Below are 24,283 nucleotides of genomic sequence, written 5' to 3' on the forward strand. Positions count from 1 at the left end.
GGGAGGGGTCTAGATTTTCTTTGGCACACTAATAGCTGTGCTCCTCCTCTTTTCTTCCTCACTCTATCACTTTTTCCCTCAGTACAAGCAGACAGGGACTGCTGAGCTTTGAGAATTAGACGCAGGAGGAAAACCAGAAAGGGGGGGACAAAGAGAGGAGCAGGAGGGAGTATAAAAACAGGGGGATCGATGAGTGATGAAAAGAAGGGTGAACGTGGAAACCAGCAGTCTGCAGTGCCTCTCAAAACAGAGCTCGATTTAAGGTGCTGTACCTCCCTGCTGCAGGAACTGTATGGGGACCTGAGTGCAGTGAGGTGTGAGCGGAGAGGATAGAGGAAAAGGGGGAGGAGGTGAAAGGGAGAGAGAGGATGGGAGAGGGGGAGTGACTTGGGCTGTTTTTGCTGCAGTATAGAGGCAAGCAGAACACAGATGGGAAGTTTGTTGTTTTTTTTCTGAAGCAGTTAATGTGAAGCAGAAATGGCAAAGTAGTTCACCCACTCTACAGAAGCACCCAACATGTAACTGGTAAATAATTTAGAAAGTAGGATGAGACACATAACTGTGTCATTCACATGGGAGATAGTATTCAACAACAAAAAGTGCAAAGGTCAGTGAGTCAAGGTGATATATGTAGAGCTTTAATGCAGCAGGATGCCAGCAGAGAAATGTCTAGTTTGGTTTGACAGCATATTACTGTATACTTGTCTACTGGCCATCTCTTTAAGGTTTTGTGATATACCATAAGCTTTAAGACGGCTGTTTTTTTGTTTTTGTTTTCTTTTTTTTACTTTTCACATATTTATTTAGTATCTTGGTTTTTAAAGAATGAAACTGACTAAATGAAATCTCATTCTGCCATCTTAATTTGAAATATGGTAGCTGGACAGCCTTCCTCTGCAGTTTCCTCCAGAAAAATCCACGTACTGTGTGGTCGGGGAGAAGCATAAAAATACACAATTTCCAGAAGCACCAATTTCCCCAAACAGTACCTGTAAATGTTTAAAAGAAATGAGGAGGAATGTGTTTGTTTGCGCATAACAGTATCCACTTCTCATTCCTCCTTAACAGCCTAAATCTTTGGCAAATGAAAAGTGTGCTCAGACAGTCTATCCAGCTGATTTACTGGTGCAACATTTGTTAATGAAAAGCAACGACAGGACACTGTTGTGACGGCCAGTTTCACCATTACGCTTATTAAACCTTCTGGGACCATAGCCAAAACTCTGCAGCAAATGGCAGTCAGGCTACCCTTCAAGAGCGACGCACCATTTCGTTGCCTTTGGCGTTACCCTTGACATCCTGTAGCAGTGACCGGGCAGTGCTCGGCGCATTACCCACAATTAGAGCAACACCGCAAGATGTGTCACAGATGCTGCATCACTGAAGCATCCAGGTTTTTTATGAACTTTACATTCTGCTGTGCTGATTTGCTCCTATTCTTGATCAGAGGGGAGGATGATGGAGAAAAAAAAGTTTTGATAGAATCCAATTATTCAGCCAGAAGATATTTGGTGATTGCCTCCTGCTGAACGTTATAGCAATAAATTGGAATAGATGAAAGGTGGTAATTCAACATGGAGATTAGAGGCAGAATATGTGCCTGAAGCAGCTGTGAAGGTCTGGTTTCATAAAGGTGAAGCAGGGAGTCTAATGAGGCTCACATATAAAATGAAGATGTAATAGTGAAACGAGACAAAGAATACAATGATGTTAGCTGCACTATGAGGATGAACAGCTGTGCTTTGAACCAAACGTCTCCCTGCTACCTTTCTACAGGTATCTTTGTAACCACACATTTTTGGTCTGCAGTTGCTGGCCTCACCAACATATCCAGTGCTTTTCCTTGTGGTTTCCCTCAATGCTCCCTCCACTCACTCGGAGTAACTGTTTGAGACAGATGGCTGCCGTCCACGGACCTCTTTCTTCTAGGGAGTTCTTTCTGCTATTTGGAGTATATCCAAAAACTACATTAACAATTTTTTAACAGAATTTCTGGATATCTGCAGTATATATTTTTTGCCTTACAGCAATGTTTTGATCTCAAAGTAGAAGAAAAACCCGTAATCCTCACTCTACTATTAATATATTTTTTGGTGGATATAATATATTATTTAATGCATGTTTTTACACAGTCCATCTGTGATATAATGACGCCTTTCATTGGGAGCTGGAAACCTTTTCAGTGCAGGATCTAAATTAGACAGGAAGTCTCTTGCTCCATGACCCTATTGCGGCATGTCAGCATCCAGGGAACAGCTAGAAGTAGGCTTGAGACCCATTATGGCTCATAGCCCACAGGTTAAAGCTGCACTATGCAAATTAAGCAAGTACCTTAAAATGTCAGGAAACAATGGAGCCCATCTATTTAAAGACATATAAATTACACTTGACTGTGTTGATCTTTGTTGACCTCTAAAAGTCATGTTTGCGGGTTTTATTGTGACTTATGGATATAGTTTTCATTTGACAGTCTATCCTTTTATTTCTAGTTCCTCTAGATGTCATTACTTAATTGAAACACTAGAGGGCGCCACACTCAAATAATCTGAATAAAGCTGCCTTTTCTTTTTTAGCTGGGTCACTCATTAAGATGTAGGTTTTGAACACTTTTCCCTTTTTTATTACTTTGCCACCAGAATAGTTTTATTTATCCATTCCTTTTAAAAAATTTTATATCAGTTGGCTACTGTGACTTAAAAGCACATTTTGCCAGCTGAGCTACTGATCCCTAAAATAACCCATGGGAGATGGAGCACTAGGGCTAATTTTGTCAGCCTGTGTGTGAACCCATGCGTCTCTGTAACCTGGATATCTCTGGCATCCTGCCTGGTACTGTATCACTATGCCAATGACTTCAAGACCAAATAGTTACAAGTTCAGTATTATACACTGGAATTATTATTACGGACGTTCTGGCATGCTGTAGTACTTTTGGGTCTGTAAGAGTCACATGAACAACACTGCTGTCTCCAGTTTCTTACTGGACTTCATCCAGAAGCCTCATATACTCAGTAGCAATATTGGCATTGAAAGGGAAAGGTATTAGATAAATGTGTGGATATGGAAAAAAATTATAAAGAAAATATGAATTTCAAAACTGAGTTTAAACCTGTATTTATCTTTCAGGTAGTATTGAATTTTAAAAACAGCATTTTTAAATGTGTTTGGCTTACCTAACCTGCTCAAAGACTTTGTGTACAATTACATGGAATCCATTATTTGTATTTGGAGCAACTGAATTCTTTATTTTTGCTCAAATTAGTAGCACACTTAATTAGTAAATAAAGTAAATCAGTACCAACAGGCCTAAAAAATGAAGTGTTACTATATTCTAAAAACCTCAGCAAGCATAGCTTGTTTTATCAACGTAAACAATTGCAATCTATATAAATATATAACACCATAAGTGTACTCCATGTATAATCCCTGCTTTATTTTTTCCCTCCATAGAGCTTTTACAGATTATCATAGCACAATATTAAGTTTTTATTTAAACTGCTGTACACAATAGAAGCCATTACATGGCAGTGGTTACAATTTACAGAAAACAATGTATTGAAAAAATAAAACCAGAAATTAAATAGTTTATTGGTATAAACTCATTGATGTTACATGTAGTTCTCCTACGAGGAACAGAAGATCCATCCTGCAAAATTCTTGGTGTTAGATGATAAAATAGGAAAGAACAGTGTCTGACAAATTCATAATTTAGTTACAATAGACTTTGTTGTTGGGGAAAAAGCTGATTGTGGGCAAGGATATGGACTTAAAAATGCAGTTGTAGCGATACTGATGATATTTAATATTTAATTGTAATTATTTTTCATCATAATTCATTGTTCATCATAATATTTGTTAGCGCTTGGCGATAGATCAGTCTACATCCATTAGGCAGTGTGGTCACCAGCCATATATACATGTTCTTCCAGGAATCCAGCACCTTCCTGCAGGGAAACAAAGACATTATTTAAACTACAAAAGTTTTTTTTTTATCAGTGTGGATGACCATTTTAGAAACACTGTCAGGCACCTGAGACTGCAAAGGCCCCTTTCCTTCTGAGTCTAATTTGGGATTGGATCAGTTGAACAAATAGCAAAAACATATGCTAAGGAATAAATTAAGCTGCAAAAACAGCAGTGATTTGAAACAAAGCACACATAAATAATTTTCTTGTATTTTTTTAATGTGTTGTACTGTTTAAGTGTTAAGAAGTGACCTACAAATAAAATGCTCCTGAAGGAAGCTTCTGCAGCTACTTCTGCTGAGTTGATGAAATGTGATTAAGTCTCCAAACTGAGTGCATGGGGAGTCATTACAGTTTTAATTTATGGGTGCTACTGATTGGAGCATTTCAGTGGCAGTGGCCATGTTTTCCAAGTTTAGTTCTCTCCAAGTATGGACACCAAGTCATTTAGGCAGCTGGTGAAGACACACATAGATCAACCTATCCAATGGATCTTATTTAATTGTTTTGACACAAATGTCCAGCTACAACAGCACTACAATCAAAGCTAACCCCGAAATATTACCGTTCTGTTAAAAGTGTTGTGACAAAGTTGTATACTTGGTGTACTGATATTCTGAGAGCAAATAAAGTGTCAAAGTATAAAAAATAAATAAATCAGATTTCTCACCTGTGAGCGTCACGATGTCAGCTTATTTCTTGTCGGCATCTGCAATCACTGGCTCTGTATAACAAAGACACGTGATATTCAAGATACTGGGTACTGGCAAAGCAAGTCCTACAGCTGAAATAGAGTTTTTACACATATCCAAAAGACCTCGGATTTTAGTACAGCTTTAAGATCCTGACTTACGTTTGAACTCCAGCTTGCAGCTGACAGTTGCCTCTCCGTGATCATTCTTGGCTCTGCAGGAGTACACACCTCCGTCAAAGTTGCCAGGCTTTCGGATCTCCAGGGAGCAGATACCCTGGACACAGATCTGCCTGAACTTGGGGTCATCTCCAATAATCATCTGGTTTTTCATCCACACAATCTTGGGCTGTAGAAAAACCGATTCATACAGTATAACTGGATGTAAAGAGCAAAACACCTTGCAAAGACTATGAACAGAAGTATTGTTGACATATTTGTGGCTTTGGGACTGAAGCAGAAACAACGTACACACACAGCTTGGGAGTTTAGTGGCATTAAAAGATAATAAATATCTGGTGGCCTCTTTGCATCGTATTGTGCTTAGTACCATTTATCCTACATCCTGTTGGTGACCTAGTGGATTGCAGACATGAAAGAAGAGGTAAGGGACTGAGACAGTGAGCTAATGAGCTAATGGGTGCAGCTTTCGTATGTTTAAGGAAGAAGGTGCCTATGGAACAGTCTAGCTAGTTTGCACCTCTGGTAAAATCGAATCTGCATGCACATTTAGACTTTAATATTTTAAAGACCAGAACTGTGTCGGAGGTTCTACATATGTAGCGATTATCTAAGCAAAGCAAACATTCTTCAACTTCTGTATTTTGTTAATAACAGGTAGTAGTAACAGGGACCTAATAATACATGTGAATTACAGTGCTGAAGTATGATGAACCCGGGTGGACATTTGGGGTGTGGTTTTACATGAGATCAGCACTTCGAAGATTCTTACCTAGTTATTATCCTTTTAGCATTACTTGCGATTATTGTGATGTTTCTTTCTTTCTGTAAGAGTCTGTATGAAGAATTTAATAGAAGGGTACGTCCCCACACTTTTATATGGCGATAATTTGCAAACAAAACTGCAACCAGAAAGTAGCCAATAAAATAGCTTTCACACCTGTCTGTAGTAGATATTTGGATTGAGGTGTTGACATAGAGCATTTTTATTTCGCTTGTCCTTTTAAAATGTGATATTTAGTGGGAGAAGAAAAACGTATTAAAAAGTATTTAAGCAAGCAGAGGAGACTGATCACTGATGTTCACTCTCCACCTCACAGTATAAAGCACCTTAAGACAGCGGTTCATATATTATGAATATATGAACTGAATTAGAGAATTACAAGAATGTAAATACAATTCACGTGGATTCATCAAGCAAGTTTTATAAAAAAAAAGCTTCAATTGATCTCTGTGATCTATCTTACAAGCAGTAACTTGGTCCATCAAGTTAATGACTGTAGACTGAACTGAAATTAAAAAGCACACTACTGTTGTCTTGAGACCAACAAGAGCTTACAATTGGTGCTGTTGAAGTGCTAATAGAGTGCAAATAGAGAGAGATGTTACTATACTTTTGGGGATCCCCTGACGGAGCAGAGCAGCTTGGTGCTATAGCCAACAGTAGTGGCCCGGTCAGCCAGGGATGTGGTAAACTTGGGTGCCTCACTGAAGTCACGTTCCTTATAGTCAGGAGGCTTGTAGTCAATGCCTGAAAATAGAGGAAAACACAAAATATGTAGAATGAAAAAAATTTGAAACATGAATTGCAGCCATGGCCTTTTCTATACATCCCCTCACATAGGTGATGGAGAACAAAACTGTCTGATGCAGTCATATCGCACATCAAATGGTTTCTAACCTGTTTCTGAGTGAAAAGTCAGTGTGATGTCTGACTGTCCGCTCATAAGAAAAATAGAGGTAATTATCCAGTGAAATGTCAGAAAAACAATTTGCTGTTGTGTATATTGCGTTGTGCATCACACTTTATCCAGGGATCACATAACAGATGTGTTTCTATTAGTGGAAACACATCCAATGTGGGCTGTCTCCTGTTTTGTGCCACATGTGAGAAAAAACAAATCCTGACCAGGTTGTCCAGGGAAAGAAATGTGACTAACGGGGTCAAAAGCCATTTTAAGTCATACAAATTTTTAGCAAGCTAAATCGATTTTGTTTTTTAGTTTTTATTGTAAAACAAATCAAAATGTTCATTTCTGGCTCCAGAACTGTCCTTTATAGAAATGCAAAAATTGTCAAAGATTTCAGAAGTGCCACTGCAACCCCCTCTGGCCTCTGCTCCATAGCTGCGGGGTGACCTCTCCTTTGGGGCTCTACTCAGCTCTTCCCAGGAGGGTGGCACGGTTCCCCCCCCTTTGGTGGTCCTCCTCGGGTCCTTGTACTCTGGGACCTCTGGATATCTGGGGCCTGGATCTCCTCCATACCTGCTTCATACCCTGGTGGACGGGGCTATGGCTCCCCACACGCCCTAGCAGATCGTTACATGGAGAAACCTTTGGAATACAAGCATGCTGATCCACACAGGTATGCACACAGGTGTGCACACGGGTGTTCACAGACGCGGACTACAGCTTTCTTGGCTGCTGCCTCAAAGCACATTGTGCGCTGTCTATCTTGCGTGCTGCACAATATCGTTTATTATTTAGTATCTACTGTTATCTACTGCTAGCAAGTTTATTGTGATGGTGCTGTTTTTTTTATTATGTTGCTCTTTGTTGTTTGCTTTCTCTTCTGTTTTTTTTTCTCCATACAGGTGATCCAGGTGTTTTTGTTTGTTTTTGGGGGGGTTTTTTGTTTTTTTTTTTCTTTCTTCCCCCCCTTCTCACCGTCTCTTCTCCCCTTTGGTTTTCTTTCTCTCCCTCTTTCTTTCTCCCTGTCCTATCCCCCCACTTCTGAAAAAAGATTTCAGAAGTGGAGCATTCAGTCTGCACAAGATCTTTTATTTTAAACTGTCTGGATTGTCTGCGGTTCCTGTAATTGATTTCCTCCCAATAAAGGAAATGGAAATCCAGCTGTTCTTGTTGCATTTAAGAGTAAGATTAAAGGGATTACAGTATACTGTACTAGTGGGTGATACATTTTCTTAATAGTAATCAAATAGTTTAATGTTTATTGGTCCCCTGATTAGCTGTCAGGGATTTCAACCACACTTCACGCTACAGAAGTGAATTTTTGATTCATTTAGTTCTATTCTAATGAACGTAAAACGGAAGCAATTCTGTTTGGCCCAAATCGTTCCTCTGATATTCCTGCTGTTGACCTTGCTGCTCTGACCCCTCACCTGAAGAGCTCGATTACCAATCTTGGGTTAAAAATCGACTCTGCACTTACCTTTGATGGCCACGTGAATGGGGTGGTGAAATCGTCATTCTATCAACTCAGGCGTCTGTCGAAGGTTAAACCTTTTCTTTCAAGGTGTGATTTGGAGACTGTTATCCACGCTTTTATAACCTCACGCTTGGATTATTGCAACTCCCTTTTAATAGGGGTTGGACTGGGCACTCTGACATGCCTGCAACTAGTACAGAATGCTGCGGCACGGTTTTTATCTGGTAAAAGGAAATTTGAGCACATTACTCCGGCCCTGGCCTCCCTGCACTGGCTTCCAATTGAATTTAGGATTCATTTTAAAGTTCTTTTATTGGTTTTTAAATCTTTAAATGGTCTGGCACCTGCGTATCTGTCTGATTTGCTGAAGCCCTATGTCCCCACTCGTTCGCTCCGGTCAGCTGAGCAGCTGTTGCTCTCAGTCCCCAAATCACAGCTGAAACTGAGAGGAGACCGAGCGTTCTCTATCGTGGCTCCTAAGCTTTGGAATAATCTTCCTCTTCACATTAGGCAATCGACATCAGTGCTGGTTTTTAAATCCAGATTGAAAACGCATTTTTATTCACTGGCTTTTGACTCAGTGGTTGACTGACTTGTATTTTATTGTTTTCGCTATGTTTATTATTTTATCGTATTTATTATTCGTATGGTATGTATTATGTTTCTATTGTTCAGCCCTTTGGTCAGCCTTGTGTGTTTTTAAAGTGCTATATAAATAAACAATGATGATGATGATGATTACAAAAAACTGTCCCTGCTCTCATTTAAATTTAGTTTAAATTTAAAAAAGACTTACTGATGGCAGATGCCAACAATTTCAAATTTAAGGCAGGATCCACTGCTGAATGAATGAATAAATTAAAACATTTCTGATATCTTCCTTCTAATGCCTTATAGCTCTTTTTTAAAAAAGTACCTGTCTTCAAGATCTTGGCCTCTTCTTTTGTAACAGCAGCACTCTCACTCATTCCACACTTGTTTTCACCAAACACTCTGAACTTGTAGGTGTTGCCCATGATGAGGTCTGAGATGGTGGCATTCAGTCTGTTGTAATGCTCCAACACAGTGAACCAGTCCTTTAAACACACACACACACACAGACATGATGGATTATTAGCAGACGTATTGGGGATTCAGGACATGCGGTATGTAATTTATCAGTGGAATGCGACTATTAATCATCAGAATGAGTTAGCTGTTATGACCTGAAAACAAGCGGCCCTTTGGTACAGAATACTTACTCCAGTTTTTTTGTCCGCTTTCTGCACTGTGTAACCCGTGATCTCTGTGTTTCCATTGTCTTTGGGTGCAGTCCACTCCAGAGCAACATTGAAACCCCAGGTATCCACAATCTTTACAGTGGCAGGAGGCCCTGGCAGCTCTGCGAACAAACAGGCATGGGTTGAGTATCAAATAGGACAGTTTTAAAGGCATCTCACACAGTATCAGAAATTTACTCACCAACAATTTGAAGGGTAATTTGAGCCTTGTCCTCAAAGTCATCCACCTTCACACACATCTCGTACACTCCAGAGTCCTCTCTCTCAGACGCACGGATGAACAGGATGCTGTCTCTTTCGGTACTGCGAATGTTCACCCTCTTTGTGTCAAGGGGCTGCCCGTTCTTTGTCCAGGTGACCACAGGTTTGGGTTTTCCCTGAGAGAAGAAGCAAACAGACAGTGAATTCCAGTGTGTTATTTATTACCCATGGAGCGATGCACAGAAATCTTCCAATCTTACTGTGAAGGGGATGGTCAGATTGATCTTGTCTCCAACATTAGCGACATATCTCTGCCTAAGAAAACGAGGTAGACGGACCTTGGGACGATCTGGAGAGGAAATCAATGAGGAAAATAATTAATGGTTATTTGAATTATTTTCTTTCGTATGCTGTTTGCAAGATATATGTATGCAGGACCCCTCCAACTTGCTTAGTGTAAATCATTCCTTCTCTCTTTTGGAACCCACCTCCACCCCATCTCCGCCTCACGCAAGTCACTCCATCCAAGTTTCCATCTTATCTTCACCACCACCAACATCTAGGATTGTGGCCTAATGCCATCACCGCTGGAATTTCATTCTCTTGTGTTAAGTCATCAGTCTAATCGCGAATAGCATAATTGAATTCTGTAGATTAATAAATCACGTTCAATTCCTTCTAATGATCTGTCCTTATTGAACAGAGAAACCAAGAACAAGGCTCAGTCATAGGATAGTGACTTGTGAATCATAAGGTACTGTCGCCCTATACACTAGCCTGATATCATTATTTATCATTTGTTTTACTCTCAATGGGAACCATTATTTAACATCGCATTGTCCATTCATCCATCTGTTTGATTCATTTTCTTCCGCTTATACAATTCAGTGCCACAGTTGAGCTGGAGCCTAACCCAGCTGTTATAGGGTGAAAGGAGGGATACACCCTGGACAGGTCACACCTAAAGACATATTAGAATCACTATTCAAACTAACATGCTTGGCTTTGGACTATGGAAGGATGCCAGGACACTCAGAGAGGACACGCAAAGGTCCCACCCACTAGATTGAAACCCAGAACCTTCTTGCTGAGAGATAACAGTTCTAACCACCACATCCTCGTGCTGCCTGCATTATGTTGTGTGAAAAATATATTGCAGTCTCTGTCAAGCAAGAGAGTCATTTTTAAAATGGTTTATTGTTATTTACACTAGCTGTGATATTTTTTTATTTATTCTTGATGAGTTTGTATAGTTGACTGTAGGGCTGTGCGATATGACCAAAATCTCATATCCCGATATAAGAATTCTATCGTCCCGATAACGATATAAATCACAAAAATGTAACATTTTCTGTAAATTCTGTGACTCTCTGGCAGCTCGACTTGCGGGAAGTGTTTCCAGCTGCGCGTCGTGTAGCTGGAGTCGAGTGTTTTAACAGATGCATGAAACTATACATTTTTAGACATAAGTTGTAAAGGCCGCCGTTTTCTTTGTGAGTATTTATTACACGGCGTGCTGCGGGGAAAAGCCTGTTCTAACGTTTGAGTCTACGGTTTATTTTTTAGCACCTGGCGGCTCTTTTTCACTTCTCATCCGTAAACAATCTGCTCTTTCACGTGATTCAGTTTATTTTGAAAAGTCTCAACAGGATCTTGAGTAAGTAAGTGAGGGAGCGATTAGGAGTTATATAGAGTCTTTCGATCTATTTAGTGCATTACAACATAGGAGAGTACTTAAGCAAGATAGTATTTGAGTGTACAGGCATGTAAATTCATATATATGCATCTTTATTAATATGGCATACACATGAAGTTGCATATGAAAGAAACTGAGACCTATGAACATGTAATTTTATAAACATTACATTTGTATGTTTTCATGCCAAAATCAATATAAATCAAATTAACATAAAGTTGATATGAATGCCTTAATTGTTGCTTTATTTATTATCGTATTCACAAAAATTGATCTACACTTGTTGTTTAGTTCCTTGCTGTGTAGTCTCTTTTGTGCGATGTAACTGAAAGCTGACAATCAGTGAATGAAAAACAGAAATGTTTCAGATGGTTAAACACTTGGAAGTGTCCTGCTGTAGCTTGTTTGTAAAAGTGATTTGCAGAGAAGCAACACCTGCTGAGTGCAGCCCAGCAACATTTGTCAGGTCTCTAAATAAAGCAGGCGTACTTTAGTCAGTATATCGCTTCTCATGACGCATGATTTGGAGATTCGGTTACCCCCACTCACATCAGAATGCATTAAAATCGCAGATGAGATAAGCAGACACTCATCTGGACACTCCTAAAAGCAAATGATGAGTAAACATTAAATGGGATGTAAACTGTTAACTGTATAAAAAAATAAAATCAAAAAGAGGGTAAGCTAAGGTATTAGAAAGTATACACTGCATGTTAGGTGTCTTATCACTTCATGTGGAGAGGATTAACCTTAATAAAGATTTGTGCTGTAAAGTCCATGGCATGTTTCAAGATAAACAGTGAATCTCCAGCGGTGTCATGAGATTTAGGTGTCATCTGAGAGGTTAGAAGGATACCATCCACCCCCTCTCTACTCTGAGTCAGGACACGCTGGAATTTCCCATCCACCCCCTCTCTGCTCTTAACCCTTCCCTAAATGCTTGCAGTCAGATCACTTGACACCATCGATCTTAGAGAAGGGAGCCTGACATTCCCCTCAGCGTGAATCCTGGCAGGGATCACGAAGCAATGCCAAACCCTCCATAGAAAAGTCTGTGTTAACAGCACAGACATCCCAGTTATTTTCTAAAGCTTTGTGGTAATTTTGTAGGAAACCATTCATAAGTTGATTCTATATGGAGGCCACCCGCTATGGTGAACACGATGGTTAATGTGACTACTGAAAGACTGCCAGTTCAGCTGGGATCAAGTTGCCTTCCCTCCCTGTTTGACTCTCCATTACACATAACGATGATTTGTGAGGGGACCCAGAGTCATGCAGCTCCTCCTTATAAAGCCCTCAGGGTCCAATCATCTTTCACAGCAATTCAGCTCAGATACATATACTGTCTATGATTAACACTGTAAGGTGTGCAGCAACAGTAAAACCGTCCACTTATCAAGTGTGTAATTATCACACTGTTGCCAGCTCGGTCGGGGTTTCAACTTAAAGTGGAAACAAGAGAGAACACCACAGTTTTAAAATGCAACATTGCAGGCATGTGCCAACAGGACATGGACAGCTGAGAGGAAAAACATTGCTGAGCTTCTTAGCTTTGACTCCTGCACTTTGCAACTCCCCTTTCTCGTGATAAACTTTAGGCTATATCTGTTTCAGATGGTACGCACTGTCCTCTTAAAACACTAAATTTAATCATTTAGCACCTGGGAGAAAGTTTAATTTCATATATATGATGTAGAACGTCTGTTTATCTAGTGGATTTATTAAACAGCACTGATGTAAAAATTGGGAAATAAGAGTAGAGAATGGCCTGATTTTGGAATGATTTTTTACAGCTTTTATGGTTGATTAATTGTAAAACAATTAGTTTATGGTATTAAATACATAAATAGTATGGACAATATATTAAATAGTATTGTTAATTCAGGATTTAGTACCCTTTAGTTTATCTTGTAAATAATTGGTTTTCCAAGAGGTAAAATTCCCTTATAGAAAATGTTCAGATTATGTTCTCTATTGGAAACACTTCTTACCAGCGACCTCCTTCACCAACACAGGCTCAGGGAGGCTAACGGGAGGACTGCGGCCACCTTCGTTCACAGCAACCACTCGGATCTTCAGGCGGTCACCAGTGGTTTGGTTCTTGATAACAAAGCGGGAAGACTTCTGCAGTTCTTCATTAACTGCTTTCCAATCCTCAGCTGGATGAGAAAAATTACACACAATGATGAATGAGTTTAAAAAGCTGTTGTTTTTCAAAGGAAGAGTCTGCCCAATATGCAAAATGTAGAAAGAATGAGTTTGATTTTGAGTGAATTTATACAAATTATCAGGCACTAAGAAAAATGCAGGACAGTCAGCACTCCTTTTTTGCAGCGTTCATATTCATTAAATTGCTGTGCGGGTCTGCTAAATCAAGCCTGCACTGTATTGCTGCTGACATTAGCTTAGTGCTGTAAGTCTAAATGCAGAACATCCAGCAAGACTGCAGCGGCTCCTGAAATGCCTCTTTCCTTGTAGGGAGAAGTTAGGTAGCTCGTGATATAACTCTGCGGCTGACACTTCAGGAACAGCTGCTGCTGATGTGCCTGACACACTTTAAAACAGAAAAGAATAAGAATTTCCTGACTATATTTTGAAAAAATAAAAATGAAAAACTATGATGCAATTAAAGATGCACGTTGTGAAACCCTAAAATCTGCAGCTGAAAAAGTAATTCAAAGGTCAGCTGACATTTCTGTCAGGGTATATTAATACCACTATCTGACCCCTTTCGTGGACATGCTGCTATATGATGCACGTGGTTCAGAGAAGAGCTGGGCTTACTTCCATCCTTGCAGACTTCAATGGTGTACCCATCTAGACCTGAAGCCCCAATGTTCTCTGGCTGGCTCCAAATGATAGTGACCGAAGTATCGTTCTTATCCTCAACAAAGAGATCCACAGGAGCGCTTGTGGGCTCTGCAGATGCCACATAAAATACAATTATTACATGAATGAATTTTAAAGACAAAGCTTATAGTATGTTGGAATACATTTTCCTATTTTAATGTTGTAATAAGCACAAAGCAAATGACAAAAAACAATGAAATAGGTTTTTAAATAAAGTTTTCGCTTTCATGAAAAGGTTACCTTTGGGTGGTGGGGGCGTAGGTGGTTTAGGCTCTTCTGGTACAGGTGCCTCAGCAGCTTCAGCTGATGTTAAACAGGCATTTGTATTATTGTTGGCAGCATATAATGAGCAGAGCAACAGCATCAAATATAATCCAGCTATGCATCTCACAGCTCTCTGTCCCCTTTGCTGGGAATTCAAAGGATTAACAATGCTATCACATGGAGAATTTCCATCCAGTTAGTCTCAAATGACAAAATCATCTCAGTTGTTAAGGAGAGAGAGGAGTGAAGAGGAACACGTTTTCTATTTTTGCAGGTCGGATTAACACCAGCAGAGACTGCTGCTGGTGCAGCCTCCTGTATCGCTGCACTCAAAGTAGTTATTATTAAGTGTTATATATTATCAATTAATGCATTGAGGAAGGTGGAACATGTTTTGAGACTAAGCACTGCAGAAAGTTTTATCAAGAAGTCACTTAGAGTAGTTGCTAAAGCACTAATGAACAAGTGAAGTCCTTTAATTTACCATCATCAGTGGAGGCAGCTGGCAATTCCACAAAAGCAGGAGTGGCAGCTGATATTAAGGGTTAGTGCACTCATTTTTATGGTAGAAGACATCACTGAGTGTGCATTTCCAGCATGGAGTTAAACGATTCAAATAAAAATGAGCACATACTCCTCTGTGTGACTGTGAGTCAAGTCAGTGGGAGCATTGATGTTGGCGCTAGATTTCAAAATCAGTGTTCAACAAGACGAATTTAAGTGTTGTAGATTATAGAAAAACGCATTTTAGTCGATAAACATGCACTGTCAACATACATTCCTACAACAAACGTTTCATAATGCACTGTGACTTTTAGGATTATCTGCTTGTAAAACATGCAACATGCAAGTTAGCGTCATTATGTTTCTGCAGAAGGGCAAAAGTAAACATTTGAACAGTTCACACTGACCCCTCAGAAGTGCATGTGTCTAAAAAGTTACCATTGGATCAATTAAAGAGTTACCGACTTATCAAAAGTTCAGCCATCGAGAAAAATGATTAAAGGTGGGCCGTTTGAGACACTGCTGTGCACGGGTAATTACCAGGTGGCGCAGCCTCTCCCTCGGCAGCAGGGGCCTCTCCCTCGGTTGGGGCAGGCGCAGCTTCAGCCGGGGGGGCCTCCACGGGAGCGGGCTCCGGGGCGGGTTCAGGAGCCGGCTCTGGAGCCTTTGCCTCCTCTTTCTTGGCTGGTTCTTTCTTAGCCGCCTTCTTGATTGGGGCAGGCTTGGACGGCATGTTGGAGGTGGCAGCTAATTCCCAACTCGTTTAAGTCCTTCGAACTGTATCCAGTGCCATCATTCCTGCGGGGGTGGCAGGCTTATATATGGCTCGGCACTTTCAGACGCCGCCCCCTAATAATGTATTACATGTAATGGATACCGACACCATGTATGACTCAGACCCCACTCAATTTGTCCCAGTCTGTACACTCACTGTACATACTGTATATTATTAACTGCTTTACTAATTTTAAAAAAAGCCTTTTTAAATCAATTTGATATGATGATGATGAACTCTATTACTTAATGGTTACTGCAATTCCTAGTAACAGGTCACTCATGTCAACTTGAACAAGAAGCAACAGAATAAATATAACATGTATTTTATTAATTTCAACAAACAGTGATAAGTGGATGAAAGCCTTCAGAAGCATGCCTTATCCATGTATTGGACCCAACTTTGAAGAAATATATCTTTCTCTCACAGATTTAGTTTTTCCTCCTCAGTGATTGTTGCCGCATCCAGAATGCTGACATATTTACAGACTTTACAATGATGCTCTGTACAAAATAGAGAACTTAACTTTTACAAAGGATTCTTTAGAAAAAAAAAAGAAATATCAAATATCTGAGTATTAAAAAAAGAAAACATTATCATCTATTATCAATGATTTTCCTAAACAATGCATTAATGTTAACATTTTTTCATCACACAGCAAGTTTACATGCATTTACAACACTTAGAAACCCTTGACATTTGCACATTAGTGACACTGCATACAGCGTAACATTGTTTTCTTAATCTTAGTCCACAACAAGCTTTGCGAAAATGACTATTCAGCAACATGTATTGGCCTAAGATGTCAGATTGTTTTTTTTACTTGTTTTAATGCAGACTAACTGCGAACTATTTCCACCTCATCTTTTGATTTTTTAACCTTCCTTGAGGGGACTGTTGTGATTTGATAAACTGGAACTGAATTGCTTTTTATTTCGTTTTTTATTGTCATTTGACGATTTACAAGTCCAGCTGCATTACTTTAGTTGCCATTCATAAGGACAAAACACATCGGCTAAACTTATGAACCCTGTCTTCAATGTATCACCAAACAAATCCTCTTCTCTTTAAGGCTGACACTTATCATGTGGTGCAGTTTGGTCCGAATTAAGAAATCAAAGCCCGACCATATGAAAACACAGCGTTTGTTTGTGAATTTCATCATTGCTGATTGCCAACACCAGTAGAAGTTGCTGCATAGTCCCAGTACACTAGTAAGCAAACACAAATCACAGCTACCACAGAACAACAGGCACAATAACCAGTGAATGAGAAGCTGGAGTTGATGGCTTTAGTTAACCTGCAAAACAGATCAGAGAGGGGCTTGTAACACAGTCTGATACCTCACATATTTACAGTAATCAAAGTCAGCATGATGTCAGGGTAAGAGTCCCAGACACTTGACATCGTTTTTGCTCTTCGATGTCTTTTCTTCATTCATTTTTTAGTTTGCTTGTGACCAGTAAGAGCTGCAGATTAGCTTGAAGATTTAAAACCAGCCTTATACAAACAGTGCAATAAAGCAAATAAGCATGAAGCATCTCAGACATAAGTTTTTAGACTTTCTTATTGAGCTGTCTTTAAGGGGTCCAACATTCATTTACAGGTTTTACTTCAGGTGAAGTTTAGTCTGAGCACCAAAATGTTGGGGATAAAGAATTATTTCAACACCACTTGCACAACAATCTGTCATTTACTCCATAGGGGGCGTGTTTACACACATCTACACCAAATTCTTCATAAAGCATTTTAAATCTTTTTAACTCTTGCCTTGGAATAAGCACTCTACTACTTGATTCTGCATCATGTGCCCAAAATCCTCTCAAACATAAATACTGCAGGACATCAACTCGGGTATATACCGTATAAGATCTCACATGACTTCAGCCACTACAGAATGTCTTTAATAACATCGCCTATGAACTGTCACACATTTTCTTCCAAATATATTTCATATTTCTTTTGTGGTTGACAGAAATTACAGACAACTTTTTGCTAACCTACCCAGAACATCTACACAGCTTTTATCCAACACTAAAACAGTTTGGGACATTTTTAAGGAGCACCATGAGTACCGTACCTAAATGAAATTAAACATGAGTGGGGAGAAAATGTTCTTTTTGTTTGTGAAGCGTGTAAAAAATGAAACAGAAACAGGCAGCTCTAAAGCCACCCTGCTCAGCCATTAATAAAAGTGTTTAGCAGTAGAACTTTGATAAGGCTTACTTTAAAAGCACCTCCTACATGACTGTTATACGGCTGCTGTATAGGTATTTTCTATACATTCATAGTTGAACTTAAAACCCTAACTTGACAGTCAATATGCATGATTAAAGTACAGTATTTGGTTCAGTATATTCGATATTTGCACCAACTAATGTAGATAAAGTAACTGCAATGCAATCTGACTGTATTTACAGAATATACACAGTAACTAGTCTGAATGTTTGGGGAAAGACTTGAAAGAGATGTGCCTTTTCCTACATAAATGTTCTAGAGAAACAATCTTGAATTGGATTTAAATAACATTTACTCGTTATGTCTTCATTAGAGGTTGTTTGTTAAGTTATATCATCCCTGTGTAGTAAGTATCTAATACCTGATACATATGGCGACATTGGTGGCACTACTTAAGTAGCGACTAAAACAAAATTAAGTGTGCAGCGACAAAGTGATGAACTTACATCACTGATAAATAAGTTCTGTTTTATGCAAAAGAGTATGACAGCAGATTTAACTCATAAACTATGAAAATGATAAAGAAGATGGGAAAAAGTAAAAATATATTTTGAAAATTCCACTTGGAGTGTTCAGACTTTTTTTTTTTTGCTGTGAAACGTAACCATGATGAACTGTAATATATAATATAGAAAGCTGAAGAAACAGCTTAGGATGCGGCTGTCTTAGGATGTTATTGATAAAAGCACCAGTATATTCTGCTTAAGTTGAGGTGACATTGATGTCTTTGTCTTAAGGCATATCATAAGTTTCACCTGCTCGGGCTGTAGAGTTCAGGATTGCATATATGTAAGATTTGGCCTTCAAAGACTGATACAGTAGATATGTGCCAAAGAACCTTGCAAGAAAGACTGGTATCTGTGATGCTGTCATACTCTTTTCCAATGGCTCTTTTTGACAAACACTTCAAGGTGCCCTTGAGCATAAAACAGGATTGACCGTGTGTTTTGTTGCAGAAGTCCCCTGAAGCTGAAGTGCTGAGCTGATGGACTTCTTAACAATCCACTAGCACCAATCTAAAAGTACTGAGGGCTACCATACTGGTAAAGATATCTGATTTATGTGAAGTGATTCTTAAATATATAATTAAGTAAGAGAACATAGCTTTTCATTTAACAGTTTTTTGAAAATACTGAATGGGTTAAATGATTTGGATTTAATAAGTCATATTTTCAAACTTCTCCTGCAGGAATGATGGTTTTTAATAGCCCCACAACCATTTCTGAGGGTCCATTTGTTCCTGAATATGCACTGCATACACTGCAGTACAGTAAGCAAAAACAAAAAAATTGGAGAGCTAAGTGTTTAGGTGTGAGCTTTGTATTCAAAGTTTAGGCAGGCTAGGGTCTTCTTTGTCTGGTGATTCAATGAAATTGGCAGCCTCTTGAAGTTTCAAAAGCATTGCCATCTATAAAAAAACAAAAGAGAGATTTGGGAAATTAGAACTTCTCTGGTTTGCAGATCAGTTTAAGAAATAATAGAAAGTATTGGGACACTGTCTCTATTACCAGAGGATCATTTTCCATGGAGCTGGGCGGAGTCTCTTTGTGAGGCCTCTCCTCACTTGGCTGGCAGGGGCTGCTGGAGCCGATGCTGGGAGGAGGTAGGTGGAACAATTTTGCCTGGTCCTGCTGGGCAGATGGCCAAGGCAGGGTGCCCCTCACCCACTCCACTGGGTCCTCCCATACTGCCTTTTGGCCATGGACCTGAGGAGTCACAACATAGCACCAAAGTAAAATTAGACTACAGCATTTCCTGTGAAAGGAAATACAATGGTGCTTTCAGAGAATAATCAAACTGCAAATTAATCTTGACCAAGTTTTATTTCAACAAGAATTACTTATTTTATTTGCTGTTATGGCTGCCCTAATCAATAAAAGCTGATTAAAAGTTTTCACTTTAAATGATTAAAGTGGTTCACCTTGATGCCATCCTTGGCCCCTTCTTGCAGGTATGGTATGATAGAGTGGTTCCAAAGATCAATGAACCATGATCGAAACTCATCCACTGTGACTGGACAGGATAAGAAAAAGCAAGGGCCTAAAGAGAAAAAAGCAGAAAGAAGAGTGAGAATGCAGCAACAACTATCACATCGAAACTAAACCTGTTTCTTCATTCCTAAAGTCTCAAGTGCTTCATACCTATGAGGAAATCCGATGTGCTGTGCTTCTCTAGGAAGGTGTGCAAATGATACCACAGTTTGGGAACCCAGTCTAACACCCTGATTAGATCCTCATTGGTCAAGTTCCTCTCATCTTCGGACTCCATCAACTTCCTGTGCAAGTATCGCACAAGGAAGCCATTGGCTGGCTCCACATTATTGGAGAAGGTCACCATCCTGAGACAATGAGAAGCATTGCATGTCACAATGCTAGACTTAATAGTTTGTTAACAACATATTTCATTATTTAAGAAGGTTTACCTTTAAGCTACACCAACATTAGATACATTGTAGTTTATAGTTAATGTTAAAATGATAGAAATGAGCTATTCTTTATAAACTACTATTAATGTTAATATTTATAAAGACGTCTTTTTATTTTGGTCTTTTGGCTTTTAGAAGCCTATCATTATCCTCTTACTTATAGTACTGGGACAGCATTATTGAATGAAGCATGCAAAAATTCTTCAACCAGCATTAATAGTTTCAACAGGTTATTGCTATATATTAGTTACATAGTCATTTATAACCAACCTGAAGCTGAGATGCAGGCCATGGTTTGCAATCATCTTCACTGGCTGATTGCTTGTTCCAACAATGTAAGGGCTAAACAATATTGCACAGTTAAGGCCACATTCAGCACCTACATAACTATGGTTTATCAAGTTGTATTCATGGAGACGAAGTTTACCATTTGTGATATTTGCAGGTTAGAGCACCATTGACAAGTTCACTGATGGAAGCAGGATCATGAATATCATCCAGAATAACCACCAATGGTATTTCCGTTGCGCTTTCCCGGTCTATTTGATTCGCTAAATTAGAAAGATAAAGCTGCAGATCCTACAAAGAAAGAGACAGAGATTGCAATACAAAATGATAAAAGTAAAATCATACAGGTGCAGACTGGACAAACTCAGTCTGTGGAAGAAGAATTGTGGGGATCTTTAAGGGCACATCAGTTTCTGTTACCTTGCATGACTGGCGGTGCATGTTGAAAGTGACCACAATGCCATCTGTGACTTCGCGAGCACTGCGGTCCACCAGGTACTCAGCCAGCCGGGAAGCAAGGTACGTCTTCCCAGTGCCACTCGGTCCAGACAAGATCAGACGACGATGTTTGAGTAGAAGACTTATGTAGTGCTGCATCATGGGTTTGGGAATGAGAGTTTCAAATACCAGGCTGTCCACACACTTCTCCTTCAAACCTGAGCATAGTGAAGGAAAGAAAGAATGACTTGCATGATCAACTGCTCTAATAAACAAAGTTGATGACTATCTGCTAATTACATTGGATGTATCAGCGATGGTGATAAAGTGCAGTTTGATACATAATATTTAAATGCTTGATTGGAATTCTGTTAATATCTATACCAGAAAAAATACACATTGCAAACTGGACTGGCTTCAGTCAGAAGATGTTGTGAAAACAGATTTATATTACTTTGCATGTCCTTCATAATCAGCACAGAGCTCAAGCATTTCACTCTAAAAATAGTTCTGCATCAAGTGTAGGAAGTCTTTGCACCCCCATCCCCCAGCCTGCAGAAGTGCAATCTTCCTTAACATCTATGGGGCCCATGTGTCTGACGCTGGTCAACCAGCTGGGCCTGACTGCCCTGAGATCATGTTACTCAGAGCCCTGTCTGGGCTGCCGCTGCTTTCCCAGCTCTCCGAGCACTTGGCTCCTCGCATTCCTGCATGCGAAGGTGGAGCGGGGTCAACCACCAAACCAGAACCATGACTGTTCCCACCAATCATCACTCTGGTTTAGAATCACTGATGGGCTCAACATGTGTGCAACTCAACAAAACAAAACAGTGCCAAAGGGTAAATGCTTATACCTCAAATATATAATCCTAGTGATAACGCTAAGTGAGCCTCTGACAGCAGGTCACGTTGTTGTTTACATCTATATCTGTTTAGACATGACCTTTGACCTTCTAGATATAAATCACATAATTTTATTGTATTGATATTTGTTGAACTTTGTTATAATATACATAGGAATGCATTTGAATTCTTGCATCAAGGCCAAAAATCATTTTTGTGGGGTAAAACAAACAAACACTTTTGACCATTAAATTCTAATTAGTTCTTCCTTAAATATAATTCAGTGTTTGAATCGGACAGACATATGGATAACATGAAGTGTAGTGTTTCAGGTCACAACTGTCAAAAATAATTATTTTAATAAAATAGCGTTTGGGGAGAAATAATGACCTCATCAGCTGCTTTGACCGAGGATCAGAACAGTGCAGTTCATTGGTTTTGACCACAAATGATTGTAGAGAAGTCGGCTCAAGCTAAAAAAAAAAAAAAGCCTCATACAAAAATCATTGTGAATTAGGAAATTTGAATGTTGAATTCCAAACTTTACGTTTCAATACTAATCTGAATGAATTTACTTCTAATTCTGTGAATAAAACATCTTAAATTTAGTAGCACTTTAGAAGTTATACATTTTCTGCAAACCTTTCAGTGCCACTGTGATGCTACTGGGGCCTCGTGACATGCAGCGAGAGGGTTGTGTCTCAGGAGCTTCTCCTCCCAGCACTCTCTTAATGTGGCCCATACTGTAACTGTAGATGGAATCTGTAGACAGTCCCAGACTGGAGGTAGGGTCCACCTTGGCTATATATACCTGGAAGAAAAAGTAAAGAAAAGCAGAACTGAGTAAAACTAAGTAAAGAAAACTCCTTACAAGAAGAAAAAGAAAAATATGTACAGTATAACAAAAAAATAGTTTTAGAGCTATTCCTCCACACAACACATTTGGTTTTATTACCACCACATAAATAAAATGAATGATCTTTCAAGCCCATTACCCTCGTAACAAAATCAGAAAGTTATTTTAAGTTTACAGATGCAGCTCAAAAACTAGAATTATGAAAAAGTTTGTAATTTCCATTTAGTTTATCATATATTAAATTTTCAATATTCGTTTTGATAGTTAAACCCTAAAGTTCCTTCCATAAAAAAATAACTCAAAATATTCGAATATTTCAATTTAAGTTTAAGTAAAGTACTATTAAAATGGTATGAATACTGTGTACCTGTCAGTTCAGTATATGCAATCACAATCATGCAGAAGACTACCGACTTGACAGTTGTCCAGACGATGATCACTGACATTTCCCACAAGGAGAGTAACCTAGCGAAAGTTATTGCTAAAAGGCTGACTGTCTTCAGAGGCTGTACTGAAGCATACTAATGGAAAGTTGACTGGAAGGGAAAAGGGTGGTAGGAAAGGGTGTGCAACCATCAAGGATGTCCTCAGTCTTGAGAGGACTGTTGAAAAAGTCAATTCAAGAACTTGGAAGAGATTCACAAGGAGTGAAGTGAGGTTAGTTTAAGATACAGATATCTTCAGCAAAGTGCTAGAACTACAGCTGGACCTGACTGTTGCTCAATGGTACAAAGTCTCATTTTTTTAGATGACTGTAAACTTTACATTTCAAAGATTTACTGTCTACTGTTTACATTTTAAAAATCAAGTCCCAAGAGACTGCAGGAAGAGTAGAGAGGTAGAGAATCCAAGAAGTTTGAAGTCCAGTTCGAAATTTCCACAGTCTATAATGATTAGGGGTGCCATATCATCTGCTGGTTTTAATGGTGGTTGCTGGTCCATGATGAGGATACTACAGATGTTGAACGTTTCTCTACTATAAACTCTTTTTGTTTGATCTTGGGAAAATCATAATAACTTAAGACACTGGATTTCTAATTTTAATGAGCTCTAAGCCAGAGTCATCAAAATTAAAAGAGAAATGGCTTTAAATATTTCACTTTATGTGAATGTAGAAGATATGAGTTTTTGAATTAAATACCATTTTCAGAAGCACTGGTATGTATGTTTTCTGTGTCTTACTTTACACCTCTGAACAGCACTCCTGATGCTCCTCTTGATGCTAAAGTTAATGTGACAGCTGAATTGTAATTGTAAGCATGCTTCAAATTTGCATTCAGCTTTTTAACAGGTTGCAGTGAGTGAGGATTTCTCACCTTAAAAGCCTGGCTGACAGCTGAGTCAAGCATCACCCAATCCATCCTGCCATTCACTCTGACAGTGCCGACAAAGAAATCCTGCTGTTTAACCTCCTGTTGACACAAAGTGAAGTTAATAGGTGATTCACAGGTGGCAGAGGCAATTTAAGAGGAAAGGAAGGATTTAGAAAAAGCAAATTTACGAAAACATACATCTTTAAAGACACGTAGATCCGCAACACAAACCACGACCCTGACACGATGGTCATCTCTCTGTGAGGAAAGGCTGAGAGAATCTGCAGTGTGGATGTCTGCTAAGC

General features: G+C 39.2%; 2 protein-coding genes across 10 annotated transcripts in view; both read right to left on the reverse strand.

Moving 5' to 3' along the window:
- Nucleotides 1–3,412: 3,412 nt before the first annotated feature.
- Nucleotides 3,413–15,604, reverse strand: mybphb (myosin binding protein Hb). Its single transcript, XM_004547542.6, has 12 exons — nucleotides 15,343–15,604; nucleotides 14,275–14,337; nucleotides 13,969–14,103; nucleotides 13,176–13,343; nucleotides 9,746–9,834; nucleotides 9,466–9,661; nucleotides 9,246–9,385; nucleotides 8,921–9,080; nucleotides 6,231–6,367; nucleotides 4,819–5,005; nucleotides 4,636–4,689; nucleotides 3,413–3,944 (listed from the first exon to the last, which is right to left on the reverse strand). The coding sequence occupies exons 1-11, from the start codon at nucleotides 15,533–15,535 to the stop codon at nucleotides 4,658–4,660; spliced, it is 1,500 nt and encodes a 499-aa protein (XP_004547599.1). The 5' UTR covers nucleotides 15,536–15,604; the 3' UTR covers nucleotides 3,413–3,944; nucleotides 4,636–4,657.
- Nucleotides 15,605–15,886: 282 nt separating this feature from the next.
- Nucleotides 15,887–24,283, reverse strand: part of nav1b (neuron navigator 1b) — a 71,059-nt gene continuing 62,662 nt past the window's right edge. For 8 of the 9 annotated variants that reach the window (XM_076884269.1, XM_076884270.1, XM_076884273.1 and 5 more), the window contains 10 exons: nucleotides 24,177–24,277; nucleotides 23,982–24,077; nucleotides 22,452–22,620; nucleotides 20,949–21,184; nucleotides 20,668–20,819; nucleotides 20,511–20,582; nucleotides 19,957–20,153; nucleotides 19,737–19,855; nucleotides 19,324–19,521; nucleotides 15,887–19,223 (listed from right to left, as the gene is read on the reverse strand). In XM_076884269.1, coding sequence (XP_076740384.1) covers nucleotides 19,140–19,223; nucleotides 19,324–19,521; nucleotides 19,737–19,855; nucleotides 19,957–20,153; nucleotides 20,511–20,582; nucleotides 20,668–20,819; nucleotides 20,949–21,184; nucleotides 22,452–22,620; nucleotides 23,982–24,077; nucleotides 24,177–24,277 — 1,424 coding nt within the window. In that variant the 3' untranslated portion in view covers nucleotides 15,887–19,139. The remainder of the gene's footprint in view (nucleotides 19,224–19,323; nucleotides 19,522–19,736; nucleotides 19,856–19,956; nucleotides 20,154–20,510; nucleotides 20,583–20,667; nucleotides 20,820–20,948; nucleotides 21,185–22,451; nucleotides 22,621–23,981; nucleotides 24,078–24,176; nucleotides 24,278–24,283) is intronic. The other variant, XM_076884271.1, reaches the window with a different exon arrangement.

This window comes from Maylandia zebra, linkage group LG5 (assembly GCF_041146795.1).
Source record: "Maylandia zebra isolate NMK-2024a linkage group LG5, Mzebra_GT3a, whole genome shotgun sequence".
Taxonomy (NCBI): Eukaryota; Metazoa; Chordata; class Actinopteri; order Cichliformes; family Cichlidae; genus Maylandia; species Maylandia zebra.